The sequence below is a fragment of the Meriones unguiculatus genome, chromosome 4 (genome assembly GCF_030254825.1).
Source record: "Meriones unguiculatus strain TT.TT164.6M chromosome 4, Bangor_MerUng_6.1, whole genome shotgun sequence".
In the NCBI taxonomy this organism is placed as follows: Eukaryota; Metazoa; Chordata; class Mammalia; order Rodentia; family Muridae; genus Meriones; species Meriones unguiculatus.
Window position 1 is genome coordinate 133,726,780 of NC_083352.1, and position 27,105 is coordinate 133,753,884.

At 50.4% G+C, this 27,105-nt stretch overlaps 1 protein-coding gene across 1 annotated transcript; it reads left to right on the forward strand.

Moving 5' to 3' along the window:
* Ovol2 (ovo like zinc finger 2) lies at positions 1-26,797 on the forward strand. Its single transcript, XM_021636823.2, is given in 5 exon segments — positions 1-1,008; positions 1,650-1,675; positions 1,677-1,868; positions 14,685-14,874; positions 26,059-26,797. Coding segments are annotated over 5 exon segments (825 nt in total). The 5' UTR covers positions 1-908; the 3' UTR covers positions 26,376-26,797.
* Positions 26,798-27,105: the final 308 nt, after the last annotated feature.

A 27,105-nucleotide genomic window follows, 5' to 3' on the forward strand; every position in this document is an offset into this window, starting at 1 on the left:
CTTTTGTCTTGATTGTGCGTTATCTTGGGTGAAGCGACACCTGGGGTGCAAGGTTTCGGGGTGGAAGCTCTTTGGTAGAACAAGCCTCATTTTCTTAGTTTGAGTGGCACAGATCAAGTAAAGCGACGTGCTCCAAAGACGTGGGCTTTTTAAACTCATTACTGAGGGGTGTTCCAGGTGATCGGAGACTTACGCTCCCACCGCCCCCCCTTACCTGACAAGCGTCCGGAGGACCCTCCCACGTCCGACCACCTAGATTTCAAAAAGCCTGGGAACAGTCCCACCAGGTCCGGAGTCAACTTCTGGCTTGTTTGACAGAGACTAATACACCTCGGGGGAGGGGGCCAGCTCGCGGTGACCCCCACTCGTAGTAGGGGTGCTCAGAGCAGTGGACTTGGGGCACGTTTTAAAGACCTTATCCTATAAAGTGGACGGGATGAGGGTATAGGCAGAGGGCTGGCTTTTAAAAATGTCCTTCCTTTTGTAAAAAGAGGAGGGGGGACGAATCAGACGTTAAATTCTTTTGCAAACATTCATGCCTAAGGAAGGGCTGGATCAGGCAGCCTCGGCCGCCGGAACCGGTCGGACAGGTAGCGAGCTTGTTGACACCGTTATGTTGCAGGGCGCATGCTCACTCCCAAGTTTCCTGGTGCCTTTTCTATTCCACCTTATGAAACTTTTTCCCCGGCGTGGTCTCACGCGCGATTTAAGGCATAGGTGTCGCCGAGCCCGGAGGCTGCGAGCCACTCGGAGAGAGGGGGAGAGGCCCGGGCAGCGCGGCGGGGGGTGCAGGAAGAGGGCCGGCTAGGCGGGAAGGTGGGCTCCGGGCGCCGGGAACCAGGCGCCACTGCCGCCGCTAGCGGGGAGCAGCAGGGAGGAGGGGGCCGCGGTCGAGAGGGGACCCCACCATGCCCAAAGTCTTCCTGGTGAAGAGGAGGAGCCCGGGAGTCTCGGTCCGCAGCTGGGATGAGCTCCCGGATGACAAAAGGGCAGATACTTACATCCCAGGTGAGGAGCGCGGGGGCCGGGCCTGGGCGCGGGGCGCCCGGGTGGGGGCGGGGTGAGCGCGGCCCTGCCGCTCGGGACCGGGGCTGCCGTCCCCACCCCGGCCCCTCACGGCCGGGGTCACAGGTATCTTGCGGGAGGGGGGCCAAGAATCCAGGCTGGGGAACCTGGGGCGCCCGGTGCTCTCCCTGGACAAGGCTAATTGCCTGGCGGCGGGACCGTTGGCTGCAGCGCGGGCCAAGGTGGTCCTGGGCGGGGGTGGGAGGAACTGGGGTTCCCTGCCCCCCGCGTCCTCTTACGCCTCGCGGGAAGGTCCGCTAACCCTCCGGAGCGAGGCGAGGCGAGGGCATACCCGCCTCCGCGGGCGCGAGAGGAAACTTGGCGCGCGGGGTGCTCCGCCGAGCGAGGACCCCGGCGCTTCGTGGGCGCAGAGGTTGGCCTGAGGACCGTTCTCCCGACACCCCGGGTTAGCTGGAGGGGCCGATGGCCGGGCCGACTCGTCTGCCTTCGGGACGTCGCCCACTTGGCGAGGTGCCCGGGTCCGGGGCGGGGCGGCGGCACCGCCCGCAGGTCAAACTGCCGTGGGCGCCCGGGCGTGACGCCGCGTGTGGCTGAGTGCCGGGCGCGGCCCCCTCCCTCCGCAGTGAGCCTGGGCTGCCTGCTCCGCGACCCCCCCCGAAGACTGCCGCAGCGACGGCGGCAGCAGCAGCGGCGGCAGCAGCAGCGCCGGGGAGCCCGGAGGGGCCGAGAGCAGCTCGTCCCCGCGCGCGCCGGAACCCGAAACTCCAGAGCTTGCCGACGCCGAGGGCCCCGGTGGACACCTGGCAGCGGTGCAGCGCCCGGTTGCCAGGTCAAAAATCAAGGTAGGGTGTCGCCTCTGCCCCCGCCGCCACCTGCACCACGCCCTGGCGTCCGGCTGCGGAGCCCCGGCGCCCCTCCCTGCCGCGCCCGCCCGCCCGCGCACGGAGCCCCGGCGCCGCACGCTGGCCCGCCGCTTCTGCACCTGCCCCTGGGCGGCAGCCGGGCTCCGCGCTACCTGTCCGGTGCACCACGGCGCCCGGGCCGCCAGCATCTTAAGCGGACCCAGCCCTCAGGGTGGTGGCCCTATCTGAGGCCGCTAGTGGCTTCGGGAACGACTGAAGATCGAGCCCAGCGACCCCGGTTCGGCTGTCCACCTGTGTCCAAGGCCAGGCTGTTCACTAGACGGCCCGAGGTTTCGGGTCGAGAAGGAATCTTAGACGTAATGCCTGTGGGACGCAGTATTCGGCACCTAGAGGTCCTGAGAGTTTGCTTTGCTTCTTGTGTCTTCGGACACAGCGGGCCCCGCAGTCACCGCTATTCCCAGTGCCTCGATGGAGCCTTAGACAGGAAGCTTATTGTGTAGGGCACTTCAGATTTTCCTTTTCTCTAAAATCTGCAAGAATTAAATTAGTGGGTAAAAGATAAAAGGGCTCACCTGCAGATTTTTTTGAGCGTTCCTACTCTAGTGGATTGGAATGTTTGTGCCCCTCAAAAGCTATAGACTTGTAGGCAACATCTTATCTGGATGGCCATCAGCGCTTTGTTGGGTAGAACTTCCATGACCACCTGTTCAAAGGTATCCGCTACCCCCAGGATTAAGGAATCCTGCCCCGCTGACTCACAGCCAGCTAGAGGGGGAGGGGAGGCGACATGTTTCATGCATAAACCCCAGGTCCTAGCCCGGCCGGCTGTAGTGTCACCTTGTATAAAGTAGGCCCTAGTTGTGGGGCGACCCAGGGTATCGGCTACCCTGGGCCCCGACTGACGCGGGGAGGCAAGGTGAACCCAGCTAGGTGTGGGGTGGGAGGGATAAAGAAAGCAACGGTTCCTTTCCCCAGGGGTGGGCCCAGGCGCATTTGGTTCTGAATTAGGATTTGAGGCTAGAGCACCGGAAAGACTCCTTAGGATGAGAGCTGGGGAGGTGGAGGGGGTGGGGGGGACGGCCCACGAGGGGGTATACTTCACCGAGCGTGCTGAGGTTTAAAGTGAGTAGGATGGGAGGATTCTGGGCCAGGCGGGGTTAAGGAGGAGGGAAAAGTTTTCCTGAAGCGGATAGCTCTTGCCCTTTGGGAAATTCTACAAAGCGCTCCACTTGCATATTTATCGCCAGGCTGGAGAGACAATTGTAAGGTTGTTTTGGAAGGGACAGCAGTTCGTTTGCCCCTCCTCCACCCCAACTTGGTGAGGAGAGAAAGCCAGCCTCGGAAGATTTTGGAAGATCCCTTTTTGGCCTTGGGCACACACAATTGTTGGATTAAGGGAGTCAATAAACCAGTCATTTCCAAGATAAGGTGCTTCTGAGGTGGGGGAGGGGTTGGGGCATTTTCGCAGACCGTTAACAAGCAGCCTGCTCCCCACACTTTCCCGCTATCCACTGGAGGCACTCAGGGTCCTACTCTTCCGTTCTAGGCTAATGTTGGAGGTATCTTGGTATTAGGATGGCCAAGGCCTCTGGAAACACCAGCCCTGGTACTGGCAGTTTTAAAATGGCTGATCAAATTGCCACTTCTTAGCACATTGTGTGACCACTTCATGAGGCCTACAGAACTCAAAAGAATTTCCTCTAAGAATTAGTTCCTTAGCCTGAGGGACCCTCTCCCCACCCCCTTTAGTCCCAACACCCAGGAGGCAGAGACAGTTGGGTCTCTGTGAGTTCCAGCCTAGCCTGTTCTACGTGGTGGCGTTCCAAGCCAGAAGGGGCCACACGGAGTAACCCTCTATCAGAAACCAAACAAGCTTTAGTATTATTGACTGAAGAGGAAGAAAGCCATTCAAGGGTGAGGTCCATGGCAGGGAGTCGTTTTTGCCCTGGAACTGATCATTTCACCTTCCGTGATCTTGGATCTCGGAGTGGCAGCCCCAGCCTTGTGTCCCACTTGAATGACTTAGTTTTAACACCTGAAGATGAATTGGGCGGTGGGCTTGGAGGACCAAATCAAGGGCAGGCTTGAGCCTGTGCCCTACACAGAGGAGAACAAAGAAAACACCCAGCAAGCATGCATTGTGTCTGCTGTGTGCAAGGCAGCCCTATTAAAAACACCCCCGAACACGTTCCAGAACATTCTAGCAATGGTGGCCTTTGTAAGTGCTTAGGAACTTGCAACCCTGAGCAGTTCTTTATTCTGGGCCTGTTTCCTTATCTGTAAAATAAAGATATTCGTGATCGCTACCTAGTACAGCGTGAGGATAAATGAGCTTGGCGTATGCTCACTGTGCGTATTCCCTGATCTAGCGGCGAAACACGCGTCGTCGCTGCTATGGGGACTAATTTGAGAGGGCCAGGGTTCTTGCTATGGCTGTGGAAATGGGGTGACTGGTCTCGGGGTGATGTGGGCTGAGCCTTGAGCTTGGGTAAGGAAAGGAATCAGTGTTCCGGTGAGCAAAGGATAGAAAATGCACCGGTTAGGGTCAGGGATGGAGTTGACAGCATAGGGGTGACAGGAGGAGTGGGGGACCAAGGGCCAAACCAAGAAGACTGTTCCTCTGAGGGCAGAAGAGCAGCTTTGGAGGCTTCTGAGGAGGGAAGACTGGGCTGGGATTGTCTCGCCTGAAGTGGGGAACCCTTTGCACCCTTGCGTATGCACAAACTGCCCAACAGGAAGTCAGCTGACAGCCCGGTGCTGAAGGTTTTGTTATTGTGTAGTCTGTCCTGCGGCAGAGACCTGGGGTTTGCCAGCCTGCTGTGTTGACTGGGTGAGTGAGTCTAGGAAGAAAGCTTGGAGGCAGGTTGGGGAGAGTGGTTCATCTCCGCCTCCCTGACCTTCCACTGTGTGCCTTGGGGCAGGTTCTGACGTGATCTCTCTAACGCCGAGGTTTCTATGGTGAGGAGATGCATACATCTGGGTCCAGACAGGGGCCTCCTTTGCACCTCTCTAACTGCACTAGACAAACGGTGGAAAGGCAGGTGGTGTCCTCTGACTCTTAGTCTGTTGCAGGACAAAAATCTAGAGAGAACTTTGTGAGTTGACTCACTACGGCTGGCAGGACTCAGGTGCAACCTGGGACTGGTAGAATTTCTCTTCTACCCCTTCCTAATCTGTTCTCTTTTCCTTTGGCCTCCCGTCCCCTGTGAATTCTTCAGAAATACTTCCAGGCTTGGTGGCTCATGCCTTTGATCTCAGCACTGGAGGCAGAGGCAGGAGGAGCTTTTGTGAGTTCAAAGGCAGGTTGGTCGACGTATCCAGTTTCAGGTCAGCCAGGACTACACAGTGAGACCTTGTCTCAATTAAGAAAATGAGAAGTCCACCCTTCACCCGGCTTTCTAACGTGTGGTATCAGTATGTGTCAAATGTGTGTCTCTTTTTCCTATCAGTTTTAATTATGAAGAGTTTCAAAGACAAAACAGCAGATATCTGTCCGGCCCAGGCCATCCCTTACTGGCTCCTATCCCTCACCTTCCCACTTAAGACTTTGGAGCAATTTTCAGATATACGACAGTCATGTCCATATAACTACAGGCTGTACCTAAAGCTGTGATCCTGTAAGATTATAATGCTCGGTGACGACTTAGCCAGCTCAGCTTGTGTAAATACACTCTGTGATGTCCATGCAATGGTAAAGTTGCCTAACAGGGCCTTTCTCGGAATGGATCCATCATTATGCAATGGCTGAATGTATGTCAATTATAAGTAGCTCCAAATGTGCCCCAATCACACCCTTGAATTATGTGTTCACATTGTTAAATGGCTTGTAAATGCCTACTCTCCAGTCTGTTTAATCGGGTCCATGTAAGTCCACACACTGTGATTGACGTTTGGCATGGCTTTTAGGTGCTTTTAATTTACACATTTTCCCTTCCTCCTTTTTATGTACTTGCAAGTTAATTGTTGGAGCAATGGGTCATTTGCGTGGTAGAGGTCCCCATGGTCTGGATTTTGCTCAGTGAGTCACCTTGGGCATTTTTCAATCTCTGTGATCTCTGTGTGAGTTTCAAAGGGGTTTTAGGGCTAAGGCCTCAACATCCAGCAAGGTAGTCCTTATCATAGGTAGCTTTTTAAGTTGCATAGGATTAAAAGCAAAAGTCCTTAGTGCTGCTGAATCGGCCAGTTTGGGTAGATGTCCTGTCATCCAAAGCCAGTGGGACAGCACTGCTCTGGATGCTTGTTCAGTCACAGTGTGTGTGTGTGTGTGGGGGGGGTGTCCCAGAAGGAGGCAGTGCATGCTTGCCACTGTGATAGTAAGAGGTGTTGATGCTTGGGGCAGAAACATTTTGGTATTGCAAAACAGTGATAGTCTCGTTCTGTTCATCTGTTAATTGTAGCTGACTGGATTTAGGCTTTTATTCCATTCTTCTCCCCCCCCACACACCCCAGTGGCCTTGAGGCCTTGCTCATGCTAATCACATATTTTCTCTTTGAACCACACTCTAATACCCCTGGAGATAGATTTTCTGTAGAGACAGTTTTTCCCTCACATTCTGTTTGGTGTCATGTGATAATTTATTAGGAAAGCAAGAAGAATGATTGATTCGTGATTAATGTGATTGTGCACACATAAAACCCCAGCACCCAGGAGGCTGAGGGCAGTAGTTGATAGCATGCCTGGGCTTTGTAACCTCACAACTCTGATAGTTAGGCGGTGCGGTGCACGCCTTTAATCCCCTCACTCTGGAGGCTGAGGCATGCAGATCTCTGTGGATTTGAGCCCAGCCCAGTCTACCGAGGGAGTTCCAGGGCAACCAGGGCTACTTAGTAAATCCTGTCTAGAAGGAAAAAAAAAAGACACAACCCCAAAACAAAGAAAACCCAACAATAAGGAGTCTTGGTTTTCTTTATGAATAAGGACTATCAATTGACTGACCAACTCTTTGGTGATCCTAATTAGCTGCTTCTTTAAAAATTTTTTGAAGCTGGGGGCAGTGTCTCACCTTGCACTCTGGGAGGCAGAGGTAGGCATATCTCTGTGAGTTCAAGGACAGCAAAGGCTACACAGAGAAACCCTATCTTGAAGAACCAAAAAAAAGTAAAAACTGTTTTGAATCAATATTTTTACTGTGCATACACGTGTGTGTGCCATGGTACATATTGTGAGAGATAGTTCTGTCCTTCTGTTACATGGGACCTGAGAGTGAACTCAGGTTTGGCAGCAGGCACCTTTACCATCTTGTTGGAGAGCTCCGTCTCTCCCTCTCTCTCTCTCTGTTTCTCCCTCTCTTAATTGTCTCTGTCTCTTAATTGATGAGAGTATTCATAGTGCATGGTCCTGGGCTTCATAAAGGTTTTTTCATGTTAATTATTAATTTTTTTTGTTTTGGTTTTGATTTTTTTGAAACGGGGTTTCTCTGTGTAGCATTGGCTGTCCTGGAACTTGTTCTGTAGACCAGGCTGGCCTCAAACTCACAGAGATCCACCTGCCACTGCTCCTGAACCTTGGGATTAAAGGCATGAGCCAGCAACGCCCTGTGAGTCTTCGTTTCTTTTGGCTTATTTACTTATTTCTGTTTATGTGCATGTGTGTGCCTGTGTGAGTTTTTGTGGACTGTGTCTGTGCAGCTGGCCACAGAGGCCAGGAGAGGACATTGCATGGCCTGGAACTGGCCTTAGAGGCAGCTGTGGCTGTAGGAACTAAACCTTGGGTTTTTGTAAGAAGAGTAAGTGCTCTTAACTGCTGAGCCGTCTCTCTAGCCCCACATCTGGCTAAGGAAGCCTGCCTTTGTGGGCTGATAGTTTTTGTTTTGTTTTGTTTCTGGCCACTGAGGCTCATTTTTTAGAACTCAATTGGAATCTGGTATATTTCATTAAATGAAAGCTGAGATCCTACAGAGACCAGGACCGAGAGCAGAGACGAGGCAGGTCCTAGGCTTGGCAAATCACACATCCATTCTTTATCTTGCTCTGAATTAGTTTCCATTTGATGTCATTTCCCAGACTCGGTAGTAGTTGCTCTGCTTCACTAATAAGCCCTGGCAAAGTGTGGATTTCAGATTGAGGTGGGACGAGGGAGCATTTCCAGAAGCTGGTGTGATTCTCCTTCCTGGAAGACTGAATCAGCGGTTAAATGCACTGATACAGGCGGGGGCCGGAGAGAGGCCTCAGTGGTTGAGAACACGTGTTTGCTTTTACAGAGGACCCAGGTTCAGTTCCTAGCATCCATCAAGTGACGTCTTCCCTTCCATGACTCCAGTTCCAGGGGATGTAGTGCCCTTTTTCATACTCTTCAAGAGTACCAGGCACACATACATGTGGGCAAAACATTCATAGATTAAAAATAAATCTAAACAGGGATTTTAAATAATTAAGTATTTTAAAAAAATGATAGATAGTGGTACACGCCTTTACTCCCAGCACCTGGGAGGCAGAGGCAGGCAGGTCTCTGTGAGCACAAGGCCAGCCTGGTCTACATAGCCAGCTCCAGGACAGCCAAGGGCTACAGAGAAACCCTGTCTCAACAAACAAACAAACAAAAGCAAATGATATTGACCCTGAGAAGAATAGAGTCTGTGTTTCCATCCACGTCGCTGGAGTTGGGTTCTCTCCTGGGCAGGCAGGAGAGTGGGCTGGTAACCACAGCCTTTTGATTGATTAGCAGAGTTCTGTTAGAAGGGTTTATGGCTCACTGTGGCCCGCGCTCCCGTTTCCCATCAGAGAGAGCAAAATTCAAAAACAAATTTCAGAACAAGGAATTTTGACCAATTATCTTTGTATGTGCGTCTCTTCTTGCCATGGTTAACGTGTGTGTGTCCGTGTGTGTGTGTGTGTCCGTGTGTGTCTGTGTCTCTGTGTGTGTGTTGGGGCGCATGTTAGTAAACATCTTGCCTGAGTTGGTTTTCTCCTGCCATCATGCACCGAATGGACTCCAGGGAGAGATCCTCAGGCTTAGCCCGAGGAGATTCCTAACCTTTGAGCCATCTCGCCCGCCCTCAGTTGCCTTTGTTTCAGCATTATAGAAATCCGGAACTGCCCTAACTGTAATAAGACTTTTCTTTTGCTTTTGTTTGAAATAAGTAGCTTTCTTCCCTTTAATTCTTTAATTTACTCCCAGGAGGCAGATACCATTATTCCTGTTTTATGGGTGATGAAATTAAGGCTTAGAGAAGTTAAATTACTTGCTTGCATTCTCAGATTGGGGGACGTGAAGCCCAGCCCAAGTTGTGTTGTATTTAGAAAGTCGGAAAAGTGCCTCTGCTCCTAGTTTCTCACATTACTGAAGAGACTGGCTACCAGGTAGTATGTTTACAGGAGAAGTTGTGACCAGTGTCTTTTCAGTCTTGGCACTTCTTGCCTGTCTGTGCACTGTGATCATTTATTTGTTTATTGTGCATGTGTGGGGTGGTGCAAGCGTGTTCATGTATGTGTGACTTGTGGTGGCCAGAGGAAACCAGCCCCAGAGGTCATATTGTGAAACAGTCTACGTTTTTGATACAGGGTCTCTTCCTGCTGTGTGTGTGGGGGGGGAAGCGGGGGAGAGTCACTGGTAGGCTAGACCACTTAACCTAGGAATCCTTCTGTGTCCCCAGCTCTGGGATTCGGGCGTAGACCATGGCATCTGCCGTTTTGAGGAGCTCTGAGGATCTAACTCTGAGTCTCCATGCTTGTAAAGCAAGGGTTCCCTTACTGAGCTAACCTCCCAGCCCAGCACAATCATTCATAATTAGCACAGTTAAGGTGTAATTTTGGTCTAAGTTTTGGTTCATGATGTAACTCTGGTATATTGCTTGTAGATCCAAGTGAAAAACCCAGACTGGATACGTCTGTTTTGAAGACTGAGGAGAGAGAATATTAGTTGTGTACCTGTGTGCGCATTATAGAGATGGCCAGGCAGCAGACACACAACCTAGGGGGGGAGAATGGTCCGGGAACTGGTCATGTCTTCCGTGGTACACAGCCCATCCTGGGAGAGGGGTTCCTGAAGATCAGGGCTGGGGGTGCACATCCTGGTCAGAGTGGGTTTGTTGCTGTTTTTTCAAGACAGTTGTGGGTTTTTGTTTGTTTGTTTGTTTTTTCTAGACAGGGTTTCTCTGTGTAGTCTTGATTGTCCTGGACTCACTTTGTAGACCAGGCTGGCCTCAAACTCACAGAGATCCACCTGCCTCTGCCTCCCAGAGTGCTGGGATTATAGCCATGCACCACTGAGCCTGGTTGAGATATGGGGTGTGTGTGTGTGTGTGTGTGTGTGTGTGTGTGTGTGTAGCCTTGGCTATCGTGGAACTCCCTCTGTAGATCAGGCTAGCCTTGAACTCACAGATCTATCAGCCTCTGCCTCTGGGCTGCTGGGATTAAAGGTATGCACCACCATGCCTGGCAGAAGAGTCTGTTTTTTTTTTTTTTTTTATTCTTTCTTTCTTTTTTCTTTTAAGATTCATTTATTATTTATACATTCTACCTGTACACCAGATCTTACTATAGATGGTTATGAGCTACCATGTGGTTGCTGGGAATGGAACTCAGGACCTTTGAAAGAACAGCGAGCCATCTGAACCATCTCTCCAGCCCGAGTGTGTGTTCTTTTTTTTAACATTTTTTATGTGCATTAGCGTGAAGATGTCAGATCCCTTGGAATTGACATTACAGACAGTTGCGAGCTGCCATGTGGGTGCTGGGAATTGAACCTGGGTCCTTTGGAAGAGTAGGCAGTGCTCTTAACCACTGAGCCATTTCTCTAGCCCCGAGTGTGTGTTCTTAATGTGCAAAGGTTCTGAGTTCTACCTTCAGTTCCAAAATTAACAAAGAAAAAAAAATGCAAGCAAAATGAGAGTACTGATATGCTGGAAAAAATCTATTTGTTGCTGAGTTTTAGAACTTTATCTTATTTATTCATTCATTTTAAAGATGCATTTGTTTTATGTGTATGGATTTTTCTTTTGTGTTTTTTTTTTTTCTAAGACAGGGTTTCTCTGTGTAGCCTTGGATGTCCTGGACTCCCTTGTGGACCAGGCAGGCTGGCCTCTAACTCAGAGATCCACCTGTCTCTGCCTCCCAAGTGCTGGAATTACAGGTGTTTTGCCTGCATGGGTGGCTGTGTACCATGTGAGTGACCTGACACCTATACAGGCCAGAAGAAGGCCTTGGATCCCCTGAAATTGGAGTTAAAACAGTTGTGAGCCACCGTGTGGGTACTGGGAGTTGACCCCAGGTTCTCTGGAGGAGCAACCAGTGCTCTTAACAACTGGACCATCTTTCCAGCCCTTTATTTTCAGTTATGTGTATATGGTGGCAGTGTGCACATGCAGGTGCCATCAGGCCAGAAGACAGCATCAGATTCCCCAGAGCTGGAGTTGTGGTTATGAGCCGCCTGTCATGGGCACTGAGAACCAAAGGAAGGTCCTCCGAATAAACAGAACTGCTGAGCCATCTCCCCAGCCCAGGGTTACTGCTTTAGTTATCCTGCTTCTTTTGTGCAAGTAACCCCAAGTTTAGTAGCTAAAACAATAGATAGCATTTTCCATTTCTTTGGAATGTCTGGGTAGTTCTTGCTGGCTTTCTTTGGAGGTTGCAGCCAGCAGTCCCTGTCCTTTACCTTTGCTGTCTTGCTGAACTGCATGGTACTCCAGTCATTTCTTTTTAGACATCAGGTATGATCCAGTCCATTGCTATTATAGACCATATGTTAAGGCACTACACAGGAAATACACCTGCAAACGCTTCCCTCCTGAGAAGTCATGCAGTCTGGCAGAAGCTAGTCATTGGCTGTGACCCTTTGCTAATTGTTTAGGTGGCTACCCTAGCACTCTAGGAGGCAGAGGCAGGCGGATCTCTGAATTCAAGGCCAGCCTGGTTTACAAAGTCCTAGAGAAACCCTTTCTCAAAAAACAACAGGGACCACATGTTTGTTTGTTTTATGTGTATGAATGTTTTGCTGCATGTATGTACATACATCGTGTGTATGCCTGGTGTTCAAGGCGGTCAGAAGAAGGCACTGGAACCCTTGGGACTGGGGTCACAGCTACCATGTGGATGCTGAGCTCGTCCTCTGGAAGAGCAACTAGTGCTCTTGATTGCTGAGCCATCTCTTCAGCCCTCTCTCTCTCTCTCTCTCTCTCTCTCCCTCTCTTTGAGGCAGGGTCTCACTATGTAGCCTTGACTGGCCTGGAGCTCACTGTGTAGACTAGGCTGGCCTCAGGGAGCACACCACCAGACTTCAGTTGCCTCTGTCTTGATTCTTGTCAGTTCCTTACACTCTCTCATGTAACCTTTGCCCTCAGAAACTTAGAGTACTCAGTGGCCTCAGTTATATAGTCTTTTCTCCTTTGTCTTCCAGAGCTTTCGCTTTCCTTTGGGTCCCCAAGGTAAACACTGCTCTCTGCTTTCTCAGACCCTGGTAGCTAACAGTGAACCAAACATAGATGTTATTTCCCATCATCCTCTCTGGAATGTTCCTGCTGTGTTCTTGCCTCTGCCCTATCTCGGCTTGACTGAGAGACTTGCATTCTCTGTAACCCTCTCCCTCTTCCCAGCAACTGTGGCAACTTATTGAGAAAAAGCCACTTTGGTGGCTGTGCTTTGACCACGGGGCCAGTCAGTCACTCCAGTTCATTCAGACAAATGAAGCTCTGAGCCACTGAGCATGAATTAGGAGAAGCAGCAGCCTGGGAAACCATCCTGACATCCTGCTACTCGCTCCTAGCCGCCCTGCACGCTGACCGTGTACAGCCCTTGGAACAGAGGCGTGGGAGACAGCAGTGTGTCCTCAAAGCCTTGAGTGGTGGCGTCCACGGGAACTCTCTCTCTCCACAGCTGACACACCCCGTGGGGCCAACCTGTCTGAAAAGAGCATGGTGTCTGCGCTGAACCTTCACAGGTCTTTTCTTGTCCCTTGTCCTTATTCCTTAAATAGTGCAGTGTAACGGCTAGGCGCATAGAGTTTACATTGGTTCAGGTATGGTAGGCATCTGTTTAGGTCGTGTAGATGTGGATGGGGGGGGTATGGGTAAAGGGCCCAAAGCCATGGTGTTCTATATCAGCGGCCTGAGTACCTGTTCGTATCTGGGGATCCTGCTACCTGCCTCCTGCGTGTGCGGAAGAATGACCGAATTGAGCTCTAAGGACTAGTGCCTCACCTCATTTCTTTTTCCTCTTCCTGCTTTCCCCTCCACTAACATCCTTGTTTGTTTGTGTTGGCTCTGGGACTAGAGCACAGGGCCTGCATCCGCAGGTGATTACCCCAGTGCTGAGCTGCACCTCCCATCCTGGGGCATCTCACTTTTGGCAGAGAGAGCTGTTCACCATCAGCAGCGGCTGTCAACCTGTGGCCCCCTCTGTGGTCCACCCACCCTTTCATGGGGGTTACCCAAGACCATCTGCATATCCGCATATCGGATATTTGCATTAAAGTTTGTAACTGTAGCAAAATTACAGTTATGAAGTAGCAACGAAAATATTCTTTCCTACTTGGGGGGTCGCCACAACGTGAGGAGCTGTTTTATGGGGTCGCAGCGTTCGGAAGGGTGAGAACCGCTGATCTGCAGGGTTTGATCTGGCAGCCTTTGAGTGCATCAGATCTGGTGCTCACATCACACAGTGCTTGTCCACAGACAGCAGATGTGGCAGAGAGAACCTTGGGTTGGAGGTAGGGGACAGTTCGAAGGCTGGAATTCGGTTGTCATCTCACCGATAAGAAAGTCAGAGCCAAGTCACTTCCCTAAGAGATGAGTTTATTTGTGCACAAGTTGGGTGTCTGGCCCTCGGGCGTGGCCCAGCTAGGCAGTTTCCATCCCGGGCCACTTGGGTAGGTGGTGGTGAGCCTGGACCAGGCTGGAAGGTCCAGTGAGGTGCTATGCATAGTTAGCACCTCGGTGCCCCAGCATGGGGCTCTGGCTGTCCCCGTAAGGAGCTCCGTGGGCTTCCTCAGCTTCAGACATGGAGTCTGGCTCATGGGAGGGAGACAGTGAGGCCACTAGGTGTCCCGTGTCAGAGAATTAACACATCATTTCTACTCTCTAGTAGTCATGAGCCCTGCCCAGGTTCAGGGGAAGAGAAATCATCTCCGCCCTTCCCCTACTCCTTTTCTAAAACTTGAGTTAGAGTTTATCTGTGGTGTGTGGGTGTGCTGTGGTATGTGACAACTTGTGGCAGTTGGCTGTCTGCTTCTGCCAGGTTGGTGTCAGGAATTACAGTCAGGTCATCAAGTGTTGGCCATCCAGGTTGGCAGCAGGCGCCTTTACTCACTGAGCCGCCTCTCCAGCCCCACTTCTGTTTCTTGGTGTCTGGACCAGTACTCAGAGGCACTGGGAAAAGAGTTGACTGTGTCTGTCTTTGGGAACCATTGCCCGCAGGGCCCAGACCCCTTCTGTCATCCTCAGCATCCTTCTCATAGTCCAGGGGCCTGCTAGGGCTCTAACCACAGGGGAACCGTCCCATCCCTTAAAGGAATGTCTTTTTTGTCAGTCAGGTGCTCCCATGTCTTGTTAGAGGGCTGCTCCCAGGCAGTGCGCAGAGTCCAGTGTGTAGAGGTCCGCTGGAGGGAGGAAAGGAGAGAGAGAGAGAGAGAGAGAGAGAGAGAGAGAGAGAGAGAGGGGGGGGGGGGGGAGGGGCGGTGCAAAAACCTTTCCCAGGACCAGAGTCTTCACACCTTTCCCAGCCACGAGCCCACCTGCCCCGAGCCCACCTGCCCCGAGCCCACCTGCCCCTTTGAGGGAGCGGCAGCCCACCCAAGAGAGGAAAGATGTTGGGGTCCCCGGCAGCCCTTGCGATCTCACGCACCTGCTCTCTCCCCGCTCCCAGTTTACCACCGGCACGTGCAGCGACTCCGTGATTCACAACTGTGACCTGTGCGGCAAGAGCTTCCGCCTGCAGCGCATGCTCAACCGCCACCTCAAGTGCCACAACCAGGTGAAGAGGCACCTGTGCACCTTCTGCGGCAAGGGCTTCAATGACACCTTCGACCTGAAGAGGCACGTGCGCACGCACACAGGTGAGGCTGCTCGTGCGTGCTTTGCCCACTTCCTGTTCGGGAAACGCTTCCTGTCCCGAGGACAAGGCGGGAGTGTGGCGCAGGACGGTGTTCCTGGACGGATGCCAGGGACACCGGATGAGGCGTTTGGGGCTGATCGGGTTCACCCCTGACCGTGCCGCCTGCCAGCCTTGTCACCTGGGGCATGTGGGCCACCGCTCCTGTGAGATGGGGGCGGTACAAGTTCAAGTGAGGCAGACACGGCGAATCTCAACTGTAAGGTGGTCCCCTTAGGCCGTCTGCAGAATGGGATGTTCAGGCCAGCTTCACAAAGTTTGTGCCTCTTTTTTGACTCTTTGTTTTTTTTAAATTGTTGTTGGTTTGGTTTTGCTTTTGCTTTCTTGAGATGAGGCCTTGCCACGTGGCCCAGGCTGGCCTTCAGCTCTCTGTCCTCCTTCCTCTGCCTCCCATGGACAAGGTATGCGGGCATGCACCACTGTGCCTGGCTAAGTAAGCCTGGCTCAGGGCTCATGGTCCTCAGGAGACAGCCAAATGGCCAGGAGAACAGCTGACCTGAGCCTCCTGCTGGTACATGCGTCTTCCTTTGGGCTTCTTCCTTGACTTCCCAACCTTTTTTCTAAAGCCTTGCCCATAGGCTCCACTGCTCAGCCCATTTTCCACTTTAGGCAGTTTGGATCCAAGGCTGAGGGATGACCTTTTGCCTCAGTCCCAAACCTGCTGATTGGTCATAAGCTTCATTAGTTTTATCTTAGGCATATCTGGCCTTCTGGCCTCTGGCTTCTCCACTTAAGGCTCAGTCCACACCTTTGGTCCTGTAAGCCCTAGAGGAAAATTGTAAGGATGCCACTTCTCTGCTCAAAACTCAGTAACTCCTGGTAGACGCAGATGCCTCCTTTTCACATGAGGCCTCTCACCATGTGGGCCTTGTCATCAGATCTCCTTCAACACCATCCCATTCTATCCCCTCCCCTCCCATCCCATCCCGTTTAAGCATGGCCTGTCTTAAACTTTTAGTCTTGCCCTGCCCCCTGCCCACCTCCCCAGCAGCCTCACCCTGTGTGCAGGGCCCCCATCCTTTACAGCCGTTCAGAACTTAGGGTTCCCTCAGGGTGTTGGTGGAGGAAAAATAACCCACATGTCTTTCCAGACCCAGCTTCCAGCTTCTCAGTCACACCCAGGGACCTTCTTAGGTTCCCTATATTCCATTTCCTTTCCTAGTTCCTTTGATGCTTTTTCTTAGCTCTTTCTCATCAGCTGCCTCCATCACCTGGCAAGAGTGTCTCCCACATTATGGAGTGGCCTGGTCTACGGAAGATGGTGGTGGTGGAGACAGGGTTTCTCTGTGGAGCCCTGTTTATCCTGGAAGTCACTTTGTAGAGCAGGCTGGCTATGAACCCAGAGATCCACCTGCCTCTGCCTTCTGGGTGCTGGGATTAAAGGTGTGCACCACCATGCTTGGCTGGCCCTTTCCTTTAAAAATAAAAAAAAAACAACTATCTTTTCTAAACTGAACTTTTCACTGAAATTATATATCCAGAAAAAGGCACAAACTACAAGTGCCTAGATCTAGAGGCATGCAGCTAAAACCAAGGAAAAATAACAGAATATTTCTAGCCCTGCAGGTCATTACCCTCTCTAGGGTAACCTTTTCTCTAAGGGGCGGGGGATCCCTATTATGGTTTCTAATTAATACATGACTTTTTTAGCTTTATAAAATTGGGATCTGTACTCCCTTTGAATCTGGCTACAGGATTTTCTTTTCTTTTTTTTTTTTTTTAGTCTCTGAAGATAGATTAATTAATTTATACATGCTGGAAATTGAATCTGGGGCTTTGAACATACTGGGCAAGTGCTCTTAACATTGAGCTAAATCCAGCTGTGTTTTAACTGTATTTTGACAAGGGTCTCACTAACTTGCTCAGACTGGCCTTGAATTCACAGAGTAGCTAGCCCTGGCTGGTGGTTGACAGGCACGTGCCCTCCAGCGTCTGGACCACAGCCGTTGGCTTGGTGTGGCTGCTGAGCTCTTGCCTTGGTACTAGCAGCAATTAGATGTGGTGGTTTAAGACAGTAGATTTTGAAGAGCTCGGGGGTGGGGGGCGGTGAGGACAGGAGGATCTCTGAGTTCTAGGACAACCTAGTCTACATATGGAATTCTAAGCCAGCCAGGGAAATATAGTGAGACCCTGTTTTTTAAAAAAAGTCTGTGTATTTGTTTGTTTACTTATTTATGTTTTGAGATAGGGTCTCCTTTAGTCTAGGCTGGCCTTGAACACTGCATTCTCCTGCTTTAGTGCTAGCCTCTTGAGAACTGGAGTTGTAGGTACATGCTGCCATTCCTGGCTCCTTCTGGAAATTTCTAAATTTTAAAGTAGTTTGCCCATTAATTTCTATTGGTCAGCACTGTAATAATTGAAATTGGTGGGTAGAAATTTTTAGGATTTTAATCTTAACTTTCGCTTTCCAAGTAACTAGCAAATGGCACTATGGAAACTTATTTCCACACCCAGACTGTCGAGCTAGCGGAGGTATGCCTCCAAAGATTACTGGATCATAAAGAGAAGCGGGGGGGAGGGGGAGGCTTACAGTCATCCTAGCTGGTGACAAACATGAGGAAGACACTGATCTGGACAGGCTGCAGTGCCAGGGGCTGGTCAGACCTCTGATTTCCCTGCTCTTTACCGTAGGCATATTACCACAGAAAACGTTTAAGAGGTCTCGGGTGTGTTTGTTTGTGAAACCCCTCAGTGGCTCCAAAACACCATCCTAGAATTTAGTGGGAAGTTGGTCTTTGTCTTTGGGAGAGCTGTAGGGTTTGGCCACTGACTATTCTAAGTGCTGTATTTAGGCCAGAAACAAAGATACAGACACTCAACACAAATACTGCAGACAGCTGGGTGAGGGATACGCTTGCATAGGGTACAAAGAGACCAAGCCTTACTTATTAGCATTTTGAAACCTGGCTGGGATCTTAGGAGCCTCCATTAGAGGACTGTTAGCAGTGTAGATAAATTCAGCAAAGATGGGTGGACACTCAGGGCTAATCTTTGCCTCTCCCTCACCACCAACAGCAACTTTTCACCCCCAGCAACTCCAGCAGGCATCTAAGGAGAGACTCAAGATACAAAGAAAACTTCTTGAAAAAGATTCAGGGAAACCAGAGCCTGAAAATGGCTTACATTAATATCCAGACAGATGAAAGAAAAGATTAGGAATCCTTTTTTGGGTATGACTTCATCAAGAAAAAAAGTAACCACGGGGTCCTCTGCCCCTGCCCCTGTCTCTGGCTTGTGTGTGTCCAGGCTAGGGAGCGAGGGTGGGATTAGAATAACCCAGTGGTGCAGAAGAAAGAACTCCATAGCATTTTAAAAATGTATGAGTAGCTGGTTGTGGTGGCTGTGTCTGCAAGCACTAGGGAGGTAAAGACAGTGGCACCATGAGTTTCCAGGCCAGCCTGGGCTACGTAATTAATTCTAGACAAGCAACAAACAACCTTCCCACCACAAGAGCACAAACCCAAACAAACTGGAATTACAGCAACAGCAAAAGCAATCAGTAAATGAGTGGCAATTTTCATTCTAAGCAGCCTTGGGTCCTGTGCCCTGGAAATCAGCTCCTTACTAAGATGATCTTTGGAGGAGAGCTTCTGGGAGGAACTTGTCAAGCAGTGAGGGCAGCTGGGGAGGAGAAAAGGTGCTAGCCTCAGCCCTATCCCAGAGGGCTCTGGGGCTTGAAGGACGTACCTCAGTGCTGTCTTGTCCACAGGTTTGTGGGGAACCATTCTACACCCTTTTCAATCAGAAGACATTTTCACTCCTGCTCACTGGGAAAGTTTGTGCCCATCGCTAGTGCCCAATCCGTGGAGAGGGCGACACCCAGGAGCTGTTGGCTACCAGCACAGGGGGCCTATGTATGCATTAGCCCAGGAAGTGGGTCTGGGTGGGGAGCCGACACTACCTCTGTGGACCTTGCAGAGATAGTTCTCCAGTCCAGTGTCAGGGACAGGCTCACAGAGGCCAGACTCAGCTACATCAAAATGGAGAGGAGCCCTGAGCACTGAGACATGTATGTTCAGTTGACAGCCCGAGGAAAACACCATGGGTCTGCTTTTACAGAACATTCGTTTGGGTTTGGCTGTTTTTTTACTTAGGCCAACTAGGCTACTTCCTAAGAATGGCTGCCTGCTGGCAGAAATGATTTGTTTTTGGGAAAGAGATCTGAGTGTTTGAGTTAAAATTACCGACCTCGCATGAGCTGGCCTTCTTACCTATGTCTACGCCCACGTCACTCACTGTGGTTTGAGGGGGGCCGAAGCACCTGGCATTTGTTGGGTGCACGCAGCCACTCGTTTGATGCCCCAGAGGTGCCAACCTCATTGTTTAGATGCAGCATTTATTGAAAAGTATTTCTTTTCCTGTGAATGCCTCTGCGGTGGAAGCTGTCAGATGGTATGAGAAGCTATAGCAAGCACCAGCGACCATACGCAGTTGCTAAGGCCAAGCACAGCAGTGGGACCCTCAGCTTCGGAGAGAGGGTTGCTTGGGCCTGGGAAGATGATAACACACTTCTCAAGGTGTGGTGGCTCTTGCCCCTGATCCCAGCACACAGAGGCTATGGCAGGAGGGTTACCAAAACTGAAGGTCCACCTGTGCACTGGTGTTTCTTGAAGAGCACCTGGGTTCAGGTACCAGCACCCACATGGCAGCTCACCATCATCCATAACCCCTCTAGGGGATTTGATGCCTTCTTCTGACTTCTGCAGGCCCTATACTCACATGGTATATGTACATACATGCAGGCTCATACACAGAAAATAAAAATAAATACATTTTGTGGGGGGAGTTTGAGACAGGGTCTCACCAAGTAACTCTAGCTGACCTAGAACTCACTATGTAGACCATTCTGGCCTCAAACTCCAAAGTGCAGCAATTAAAGGTGTGTACCGCCTTTCCTGGATAAAAATAAATAAATCTTAAAGAAAAAAAAAAGTAAAAAAGCTGGCCCAAATAGTAAGTGCGTGTGCTGCAAGCACAGAACCCAAGTTTGATCCCAAGAACCCATGTGAAAAGGCAGGTGTGGCTGACCCAAGCACAGGTGCACACACAGACCCACTCACAGGGACTGGGATGCAGCTCAGTTGGTTAGGGCCTTGCTTAGGAGGTGCGGAGCCCCAGGTTTGCTCTCTAATGCCATACTCAGTCAGTGTGGTGGCCCAATCCCGTAGTTCCATCACTGGACAGTCAAAGTTCAGTTATCCTCCACAGTGAGTTTGAGGCCAGCCTGGGCTACAGAAAAAAATGAAAGTCGACCTCCAACCTCTGCTTGAAGCAAAGGAGACTCATGCCTTTCCTGTGGCCTGAGTTCCATAGAGAGAACCTGAGGAATTCCAGTTGAGGTGAGGGCTGGGGAGGGGCTGCTGCCCACCGGACAGGGAGCCCTCTTGCCTTATCTACCATCAGGGCTATATTGAGAGAGACCAGAAGGCAAACAAATCCTGGGCAGAGAGGACAATGGTGTCTTTGTTTGGGGCCTAAGGAAAAAGATTGACTGGATTGGGAAAAATGCAGATCAGAAGGTTAAGGAGGGGCTGCTAGCTGAAGAGTGGAATCCAGTCCCCAGCCTGTGGAATTGCCTCCTTGATGGTTTCACTTATATTGTAACATATATATTGTGTGTATACATACATACATATGTATATGTTACCCCAAAAATAACAAGTTTGTATGGGGGCAATGGAAAATTAGGTTTTTAAAAAGCAATCCTCCATTACAGCCCCAGTTCACTTTTGAAATCGACTTGCCATTTCTTTTCTTTCTTTCTCTCTCTTTCTTTCTCTCTTTCTCTCTTTCTCTCCTTCTCTCCTTCTCTCCTTCTCTCCTTCTCTCTTTCTCTCTCTCTCTCTCTCTTTCTTTCTTTCTTTCTTTCTTTCTTTCTTTCTTTCTTTCTTTCTTTCTTTCCTTTTTTTGTTTGTTTTGTTTGGTTTTGTTTTTGGTCCCAGAAGCTTCTAAGGCAACTGTTCTCTCGGGAAGGAGACCTTGGGCCTTGCTTGGTGTCTACATAGTGGGCGTACCTTAGTCCTTTTCATCATTGTCCATTTAACATGGGATCGTGACAAAATTCCCATCAGAGAGGCACAGTCTTTTTCCAGTTCCCCGGTAGAAGCAGTTGCTTCCATTTTCAGGTTGGTTTCCTCCGTGTTTTCTTTAATGCTGACAATGCCACCAGGGATTTCTTGTGTATTCTTTGCTCACCTTTGTGAGTCTCCCTGTAGCGTAACTTCCCACAAGTGAACTTACTAGGCCAAAAGGCGGGAGCACTCTGGGATTTATGGGCATTGCCCACCTGCTTTCCTTAGGAGGCTGCCCTCAACTTCTTCTCCCACAAGAAGGCTGGTATCAAAGCGTCTTCTTGGATTTCACAGTTGGCTCAAAGTCAGGAAAGGAGCAGTTGACCTAGAGGAAGGGAAGGAAACAGAAAGTTTCAGCAGTGAGGAATTTACCTGGAGATGTGGGATACAACTTTAGCTTAGTGTTAGGATTAAATAACTCAAAAAATAAAAACTCAAGTCTGGGCTGGAGAGATGGCTCAGTGGTTAAGAGCACTGTCTGCTCCTCCAAAGGACCCAGGTTCAATTCTCAGCACCCACATGGCAGCTCCCAACTGTCTATAACCTCAATTCCAAAGGATCTAACACCTTCACCCTAATGCACATAAAATAAAAATTAAAAAAGAACAAACTCAAAAGTCTTTGTTGACAATGCCGCCCCAAAAGAACACACAAACACACACATCTATATTTGTATCTCTGTATATAGGAACTAAGTAATAAGGGCCTAGGGTAGAGAACTCAAAAGCTTGCTGAGGAAGTCTGCCGGCTACCTAGGGACCACAGTTTTTAAAAACCCTTTTCTGTTCTTGTAAAATACATAATACATTTTTTTGAAGTGTAGTTGAAAGACAAATTCTAAATACTTAGGGCTATGGCCGCTGATTCTTGCATGGTGTGTTTCTGTGGTGCTGGAGTCTGAATGCCAAGGTCCTACCCCCAGTCCCAGTGTTTGCCAAGTCCTGTGATATCTCAGTGAATCCTGAGAGTCAGTTCATCTGTGCATTTTGTGGGTGAGGAGACTGAGCTGTGGAGGGGTGGACAGATGACTGTGGTCTGTTAATGAGGGGCAGATGTGCAGCGCCTGGCTTTTCAGGAGCCTTGGACTTTGGAACTCAGGTAGTGTCAGTAGGTTAATTATCTCTGGCGACAGATGGCGCTTTTAGTTCCCAACCTGTTCTTTTGACTAGCTTGGGGTTGGGGACTCAGCACTGATCCCCTTACCCGGGTCCACCTCCATTCCCTTGAAGGTGTGGACAACCTCCTTCCTTGAAGGAAGCTCCAGGAGAGAGCAGCTTATTCGAGCCCAGGAAGGAGCTTTCTTGAAGAGACATCTGTCCTCGGGGAGTGCAGTTACAGTCATAAGAGGAAGTGGGAACACCGGGGCAGGGAGCAGGTTCATAAGTCAGAAATGTCGTAACTAGAGTTTTATGGTCTGTCTCCTTCTGTGTCTACATCGTGAAGCACCCAGCCTCAAAACCACTCAGTGCCTGTACTATACCCTCTGAGAAAAAAGCTCAGAGTTGGCTCCTTTCTTTCTAGCTAGGTGATTCAGGGCCCCTGAAATCCTCTAGCTTTCTCAGGCCTTGCTAGGTACTCTGCCCATAGAAGATATGTGCAGACTACGTGTTAAATACCATGGGGAAGGGGATATGGCCCTGCACATACTAGGCCAAATGTGGCCTGCCAGGCTTCGGGGGAAGCTCCATGCCAAAGTCCAGAAGCATTCATTTCTCACGTACGTGCATGGGGATGCATCTGTATCACACAGCCAGAAAGAGTGAAAGTACATCATCTGCCGGAAATAAGTGACTCACAGATACTGCTTGTTTTCTCTCCTGTAGAAATGAGGTTTTTTGTTTTGTTTTGTTTTTTTGTTTTCTGAGTAGAGAGTGGATTATTGGAGAAGAGGAAGGTGGGGTTGGAGGGTGCAGGTAGGAGGGTTGCTGCTCCTTTCTTGTAGGGTGGTGGGAGAGATGCCCTCTCTACTCAGCCCCTTGCTGCCCACGCCCCCCATGCCTCTGGGCAGCACAGTAGAAACGGCCCTGGTGGCCGAGGTGCAGGTGAGCCGCTCGGAGGGCATGAGAGTGGGAGAGCTGGCCCTACCCCTTGCCAGCTGAGCCTCCTTGGTGGTGTGGGTGTGGAGAGCTGACTAATGTAGCTACCTCTCAGGCCCAAATCCAGGGCCCACCCCAACACCTATCTCATGAACTGCTGGAGCATGTGAAGGGCTGGTCCTGCAGATCCAGCGCTGCAGGATCTCTGAGAGGAGTCCCGATGAGGTTCCAGTATTGATGGTGTGGCAGAAGCCGGAGGCCTCGAACCAGACAGGTGACCCATTGCAACGAACACTTGTACACAAAGGTGTGTGGATAAAAGGGTCTACTGTGGGAGACACCGTGACATGCTAAAGAAAAGAAAAAGTCTGTAAGTTTCAAACCATCACCCCTGCAAATAAATAAATAAATAAGGTAGGCAATAGTGTTAGTGTGAATAGGAGCAGAGTAAATTTTATGCATATGTGGAAAGATTGTTTATTTGTAAGTATGGGTGTTCTGTCCCCATAGATGTCTGTGTAATACACAGCACGGGTCTGGTGCTCCTGGAGGCCAGGAGAAGGCATTAGATCTCCTGTGGATATGGATGGTGGCAACAGAACCTGGGCCCTCCGGATATGAGCTGCCAGTTCCGTTAGCTGCTGAGCTTCTCTCCAGCACTTGAAAAGGTCACAATGAAAACCGAGTGAGGTACATGCCTTTAGTCCTAGCACTCACGAGGCACAGGTATCTCTGTGAGTTCGAAGCCGACATGGTCTGAAGAGCAAGATCTGGCACAGCATCTCACTCTGTAGCCCAGGCTGACCTCTGACTTGTGGCTGTGCCTCTACCGCAGCATCCCAAGTGCTAGCATCCCCGCACTGGCCTAAAGCAGTCTTCCTGGTGCCTGGTGAGGATTGTTGCTGCAATGCCCCAGGTACCTTTCTCAGACGAGGCACAGCTCCAGCCGGGTCTAAAGAAAGTAGGTGGGTTTGTAAACCTGCTTGCTCAACCTCGGCTGCAGACTAGAGTCTCCTAAGGAAACTTTGAGAAGTCCTTGTTCAACCATGTGCAGAGTAATCAAATACATTTTAAAAACATATTTAGTAATGTGTACCTATGCAAATGTATTCATAATGTTTTACAAATTGTGAACAATCCCAAGAAACTTGATGAACTAGGGGAAGAGACATGTATGAGGTAAGAGGGTATGCATGGTGGCTCATGCCTGTAATCCCCGCACTCAGAGGCAGGTGGATCTACAGAGCAAGTCTAGGCCATACAGAAACCCTGTGTGTGTGTGTGTGTGTGTGTGTGTGTGTGTGTGTGTGTGTGTATGTGTGTGTATGTGTAGGGGGGATTTATCTATTTATCTACCTATCTATCTGTTTGTTTGTTTATTGTTGACCTGCTTACTTATGTAGTCACATGACTCAGATTAGCCTTGAACTCCTGATCCTTCTGCCTCCACCTCCCAAGTGCTGGGAAAACAGACATGGTCTTCTGAAACTTGGTCTTAATTTTAGATTTAAATGGTATCTCTCTGTGTGGGGTAGCCCAGGCAGCCCCACACTCTGACTGCATACAGCATTTCATTTAACAAAACAACACGCTGACTCATCTTTGTGTGTGCTTTGTGTGTGATTGCGCGCAGAGTAGCCAGTGACGTCAGGTGTGCTCTCTCTCCCCTCTCCCCCACACCACGCCTCTCTCTATATATATGTATGTATGTTCTCAGCATTCATTTAGTGCACATAAGGGGTGTGTCTGTCTTGCCAAATGCAAGTTTGGAGATCAGAGGACAATTTATGGGAGCCAGTTCTTTCTCTCCTTCCACTGTGTGAGTTCTGTTGTCCAGATGGTCAGCCTGGGTGGCTAACCAGTTAGCCATTGAGTCATCTCCTTGTGCCCTTACCTCCCACAGCCTCTTTTCTGAGAAGGGGTTCTCACTTGGCTGAGAACTTACGGGTTAGGCCGGCTGGCTTGGCAGTGAGTGCCAGGGATCCGCATGACCCTGATCCCTAGAAACTGGAGACAGGGTTTCCCAGGTGTAGCCCAGGCTGAGGCTGGCCTTGAACTCACACAGATTTGTTCACCCTCGCCTCAGGGCTGGGATTAAGAGCATGAGTCACTGTCAATGAATTTCATTTGCACGTAGCCTGACAACAAGCGTAGTTCTGAGCGAATGAGCAAGGTCTCAGATTTCTTTCCTTCTCACTATGCTATTGTTATATTAGACTTCTGAAGGTCAGAGTTTTAACATTAATCAAATGGAGAAGTTTTTGGACCAGAAGGCCAGGACGCCCATGCCTGGCTTTGTAGATGTAAATTCTGGGGGTTGAGCCCAGGCCTCTGGGTCTGAGCCCCCCACTGGCAGCCCTTTGTTCACCCTGGCCCGGAAGTGCTTAGCCAGAAAGTGAGCGGCTCCCTCAGTTAGTGAGGATTTGAAGAGGCAAACCTTGTCAGTGGTGCCAGCCCAGAGGCCGAGGTGGCGCTTCACCCTGTTGGCTTCCTCCCTTCCCTATCTCTCTCCTTCATCGCCTATCCCTCGCTCCTGAGATGGCCTCGCCAGTAAACTTACTCTAGGCTTTTTGTCTCAGGATCTGTTTGCTGGAAAACTGACAACACAGTAAAATAAAAATAACAATAATAATAAAGAACAAAAATCAGTCTTTCTCCCAGAGTCAAGTGGTGGGTTCTGCCTCGTTGGTGCCCACCTTGTTAGGTTCGTGGCGACGCCGGGACTCTTGTAGATGGTTCTGGACCCACTCTCCTCACATTGGCGCGGATCCTGGAGCCGGGTCGTGCTCGCCTTTAATCCCGGCACTCAGGGAGGCAGAGGCAGGCGCATCGCTGTGAGTTCGAGGCCAGCTGGTCTAAAAAGCGAGTCCAGGACAGTCAAGGCTTCGCAGAGAAACACTGTCTCGTAAAAGGAGGGAATAAAAAGGGGTCTTGGTCCTGGGAAACTTTAATGGCTTCGCGGGAGGGAAGCGTGGGCGTGGCTCCGAGCGGCTGGTGACTGTCTGCCCCGCACCCTTGCAGGCATTCGTCCCTACAAATGTGAGGTGTGTTACAAAGCCTTCACGCAGCGGTGCTCGCTGGAGTCGCACCTGAAGAAGATCCACGGCGTCCAGCAGCAGTACGCCTACAAGCAGCGGCGGGACAAGCTGTACGTGTGCGAGGATTGCGGCTACACCGGCCCCACCCAGGAGGACCTGTACCTGCACGTGAGCAGTGCCCACCCGGGGAGCGCGCTTCTCAAAAAGACTTCCAAAAAGCTGGCCGCCCTTCTGCAGAGCAAGCTGGCGTCCCCGCCGCAGGAGAATCCCACCCTGAGTGAAGAGGAGGAGAAGAAGTGAACCAACCGCGAGGGAAAGCGGGGGGACAGGCGCCCCGAGCCGCTTTCTCGGACTTTTGGTCTGAGGCGTGTGCTCCTCCTCTGCTCCACCGGTTTGTTGTTTTTTAGTGACAGGTGTTCGGTCCATCTCCCTTTTCTTCTGGGACATCGACAGTGAGAAGCCTCCCAAAGCTGTCAATCATTCTGCCACAACAAGCCCTGTTTTCTTGGTGGCTGAGATCATGAACGGGTTCTTGTGTGTGTGTGTGTGTTATGTGTATCTTTTTTTTTTCCCTAACACAATTTTCACACATGAATAGACAGGTGTTCTTAAAGAGACCGTCATCTTATGGTGCCTTGACACGTTACCCAAGCAAGAAAAATGTATATTCTTCTGAAAGAGTTTACAGAAACTATTTTAATAAATGAAATGTTCATGTGAAACTTCTCTTTTAAAATAACAAAATAGTGTCGAGTTTCAGCCCTCCTGTTGAGCTTGTGTCCCCTGGAGGGGCTGATGGTTCTGTGCTGGTACAGAGGATGTGAAGAGGCAAACCTTGTCAGCTGGGTAGAACAGATGGTCGGTTGGATACATCTCAGCATGAGAGGTTGGCTCACAGACATGCCTTGAGGTGGTGCGTGTTTGAGACCTCATTGCTCTCTTCTCTTGGTGACCCGCTGGTTCCTGCGGTTTTGGCTTTATGGGGCAGGACTTACTGAATGATGGGCCTTGCTTCCTCCCTGGAGGGTGG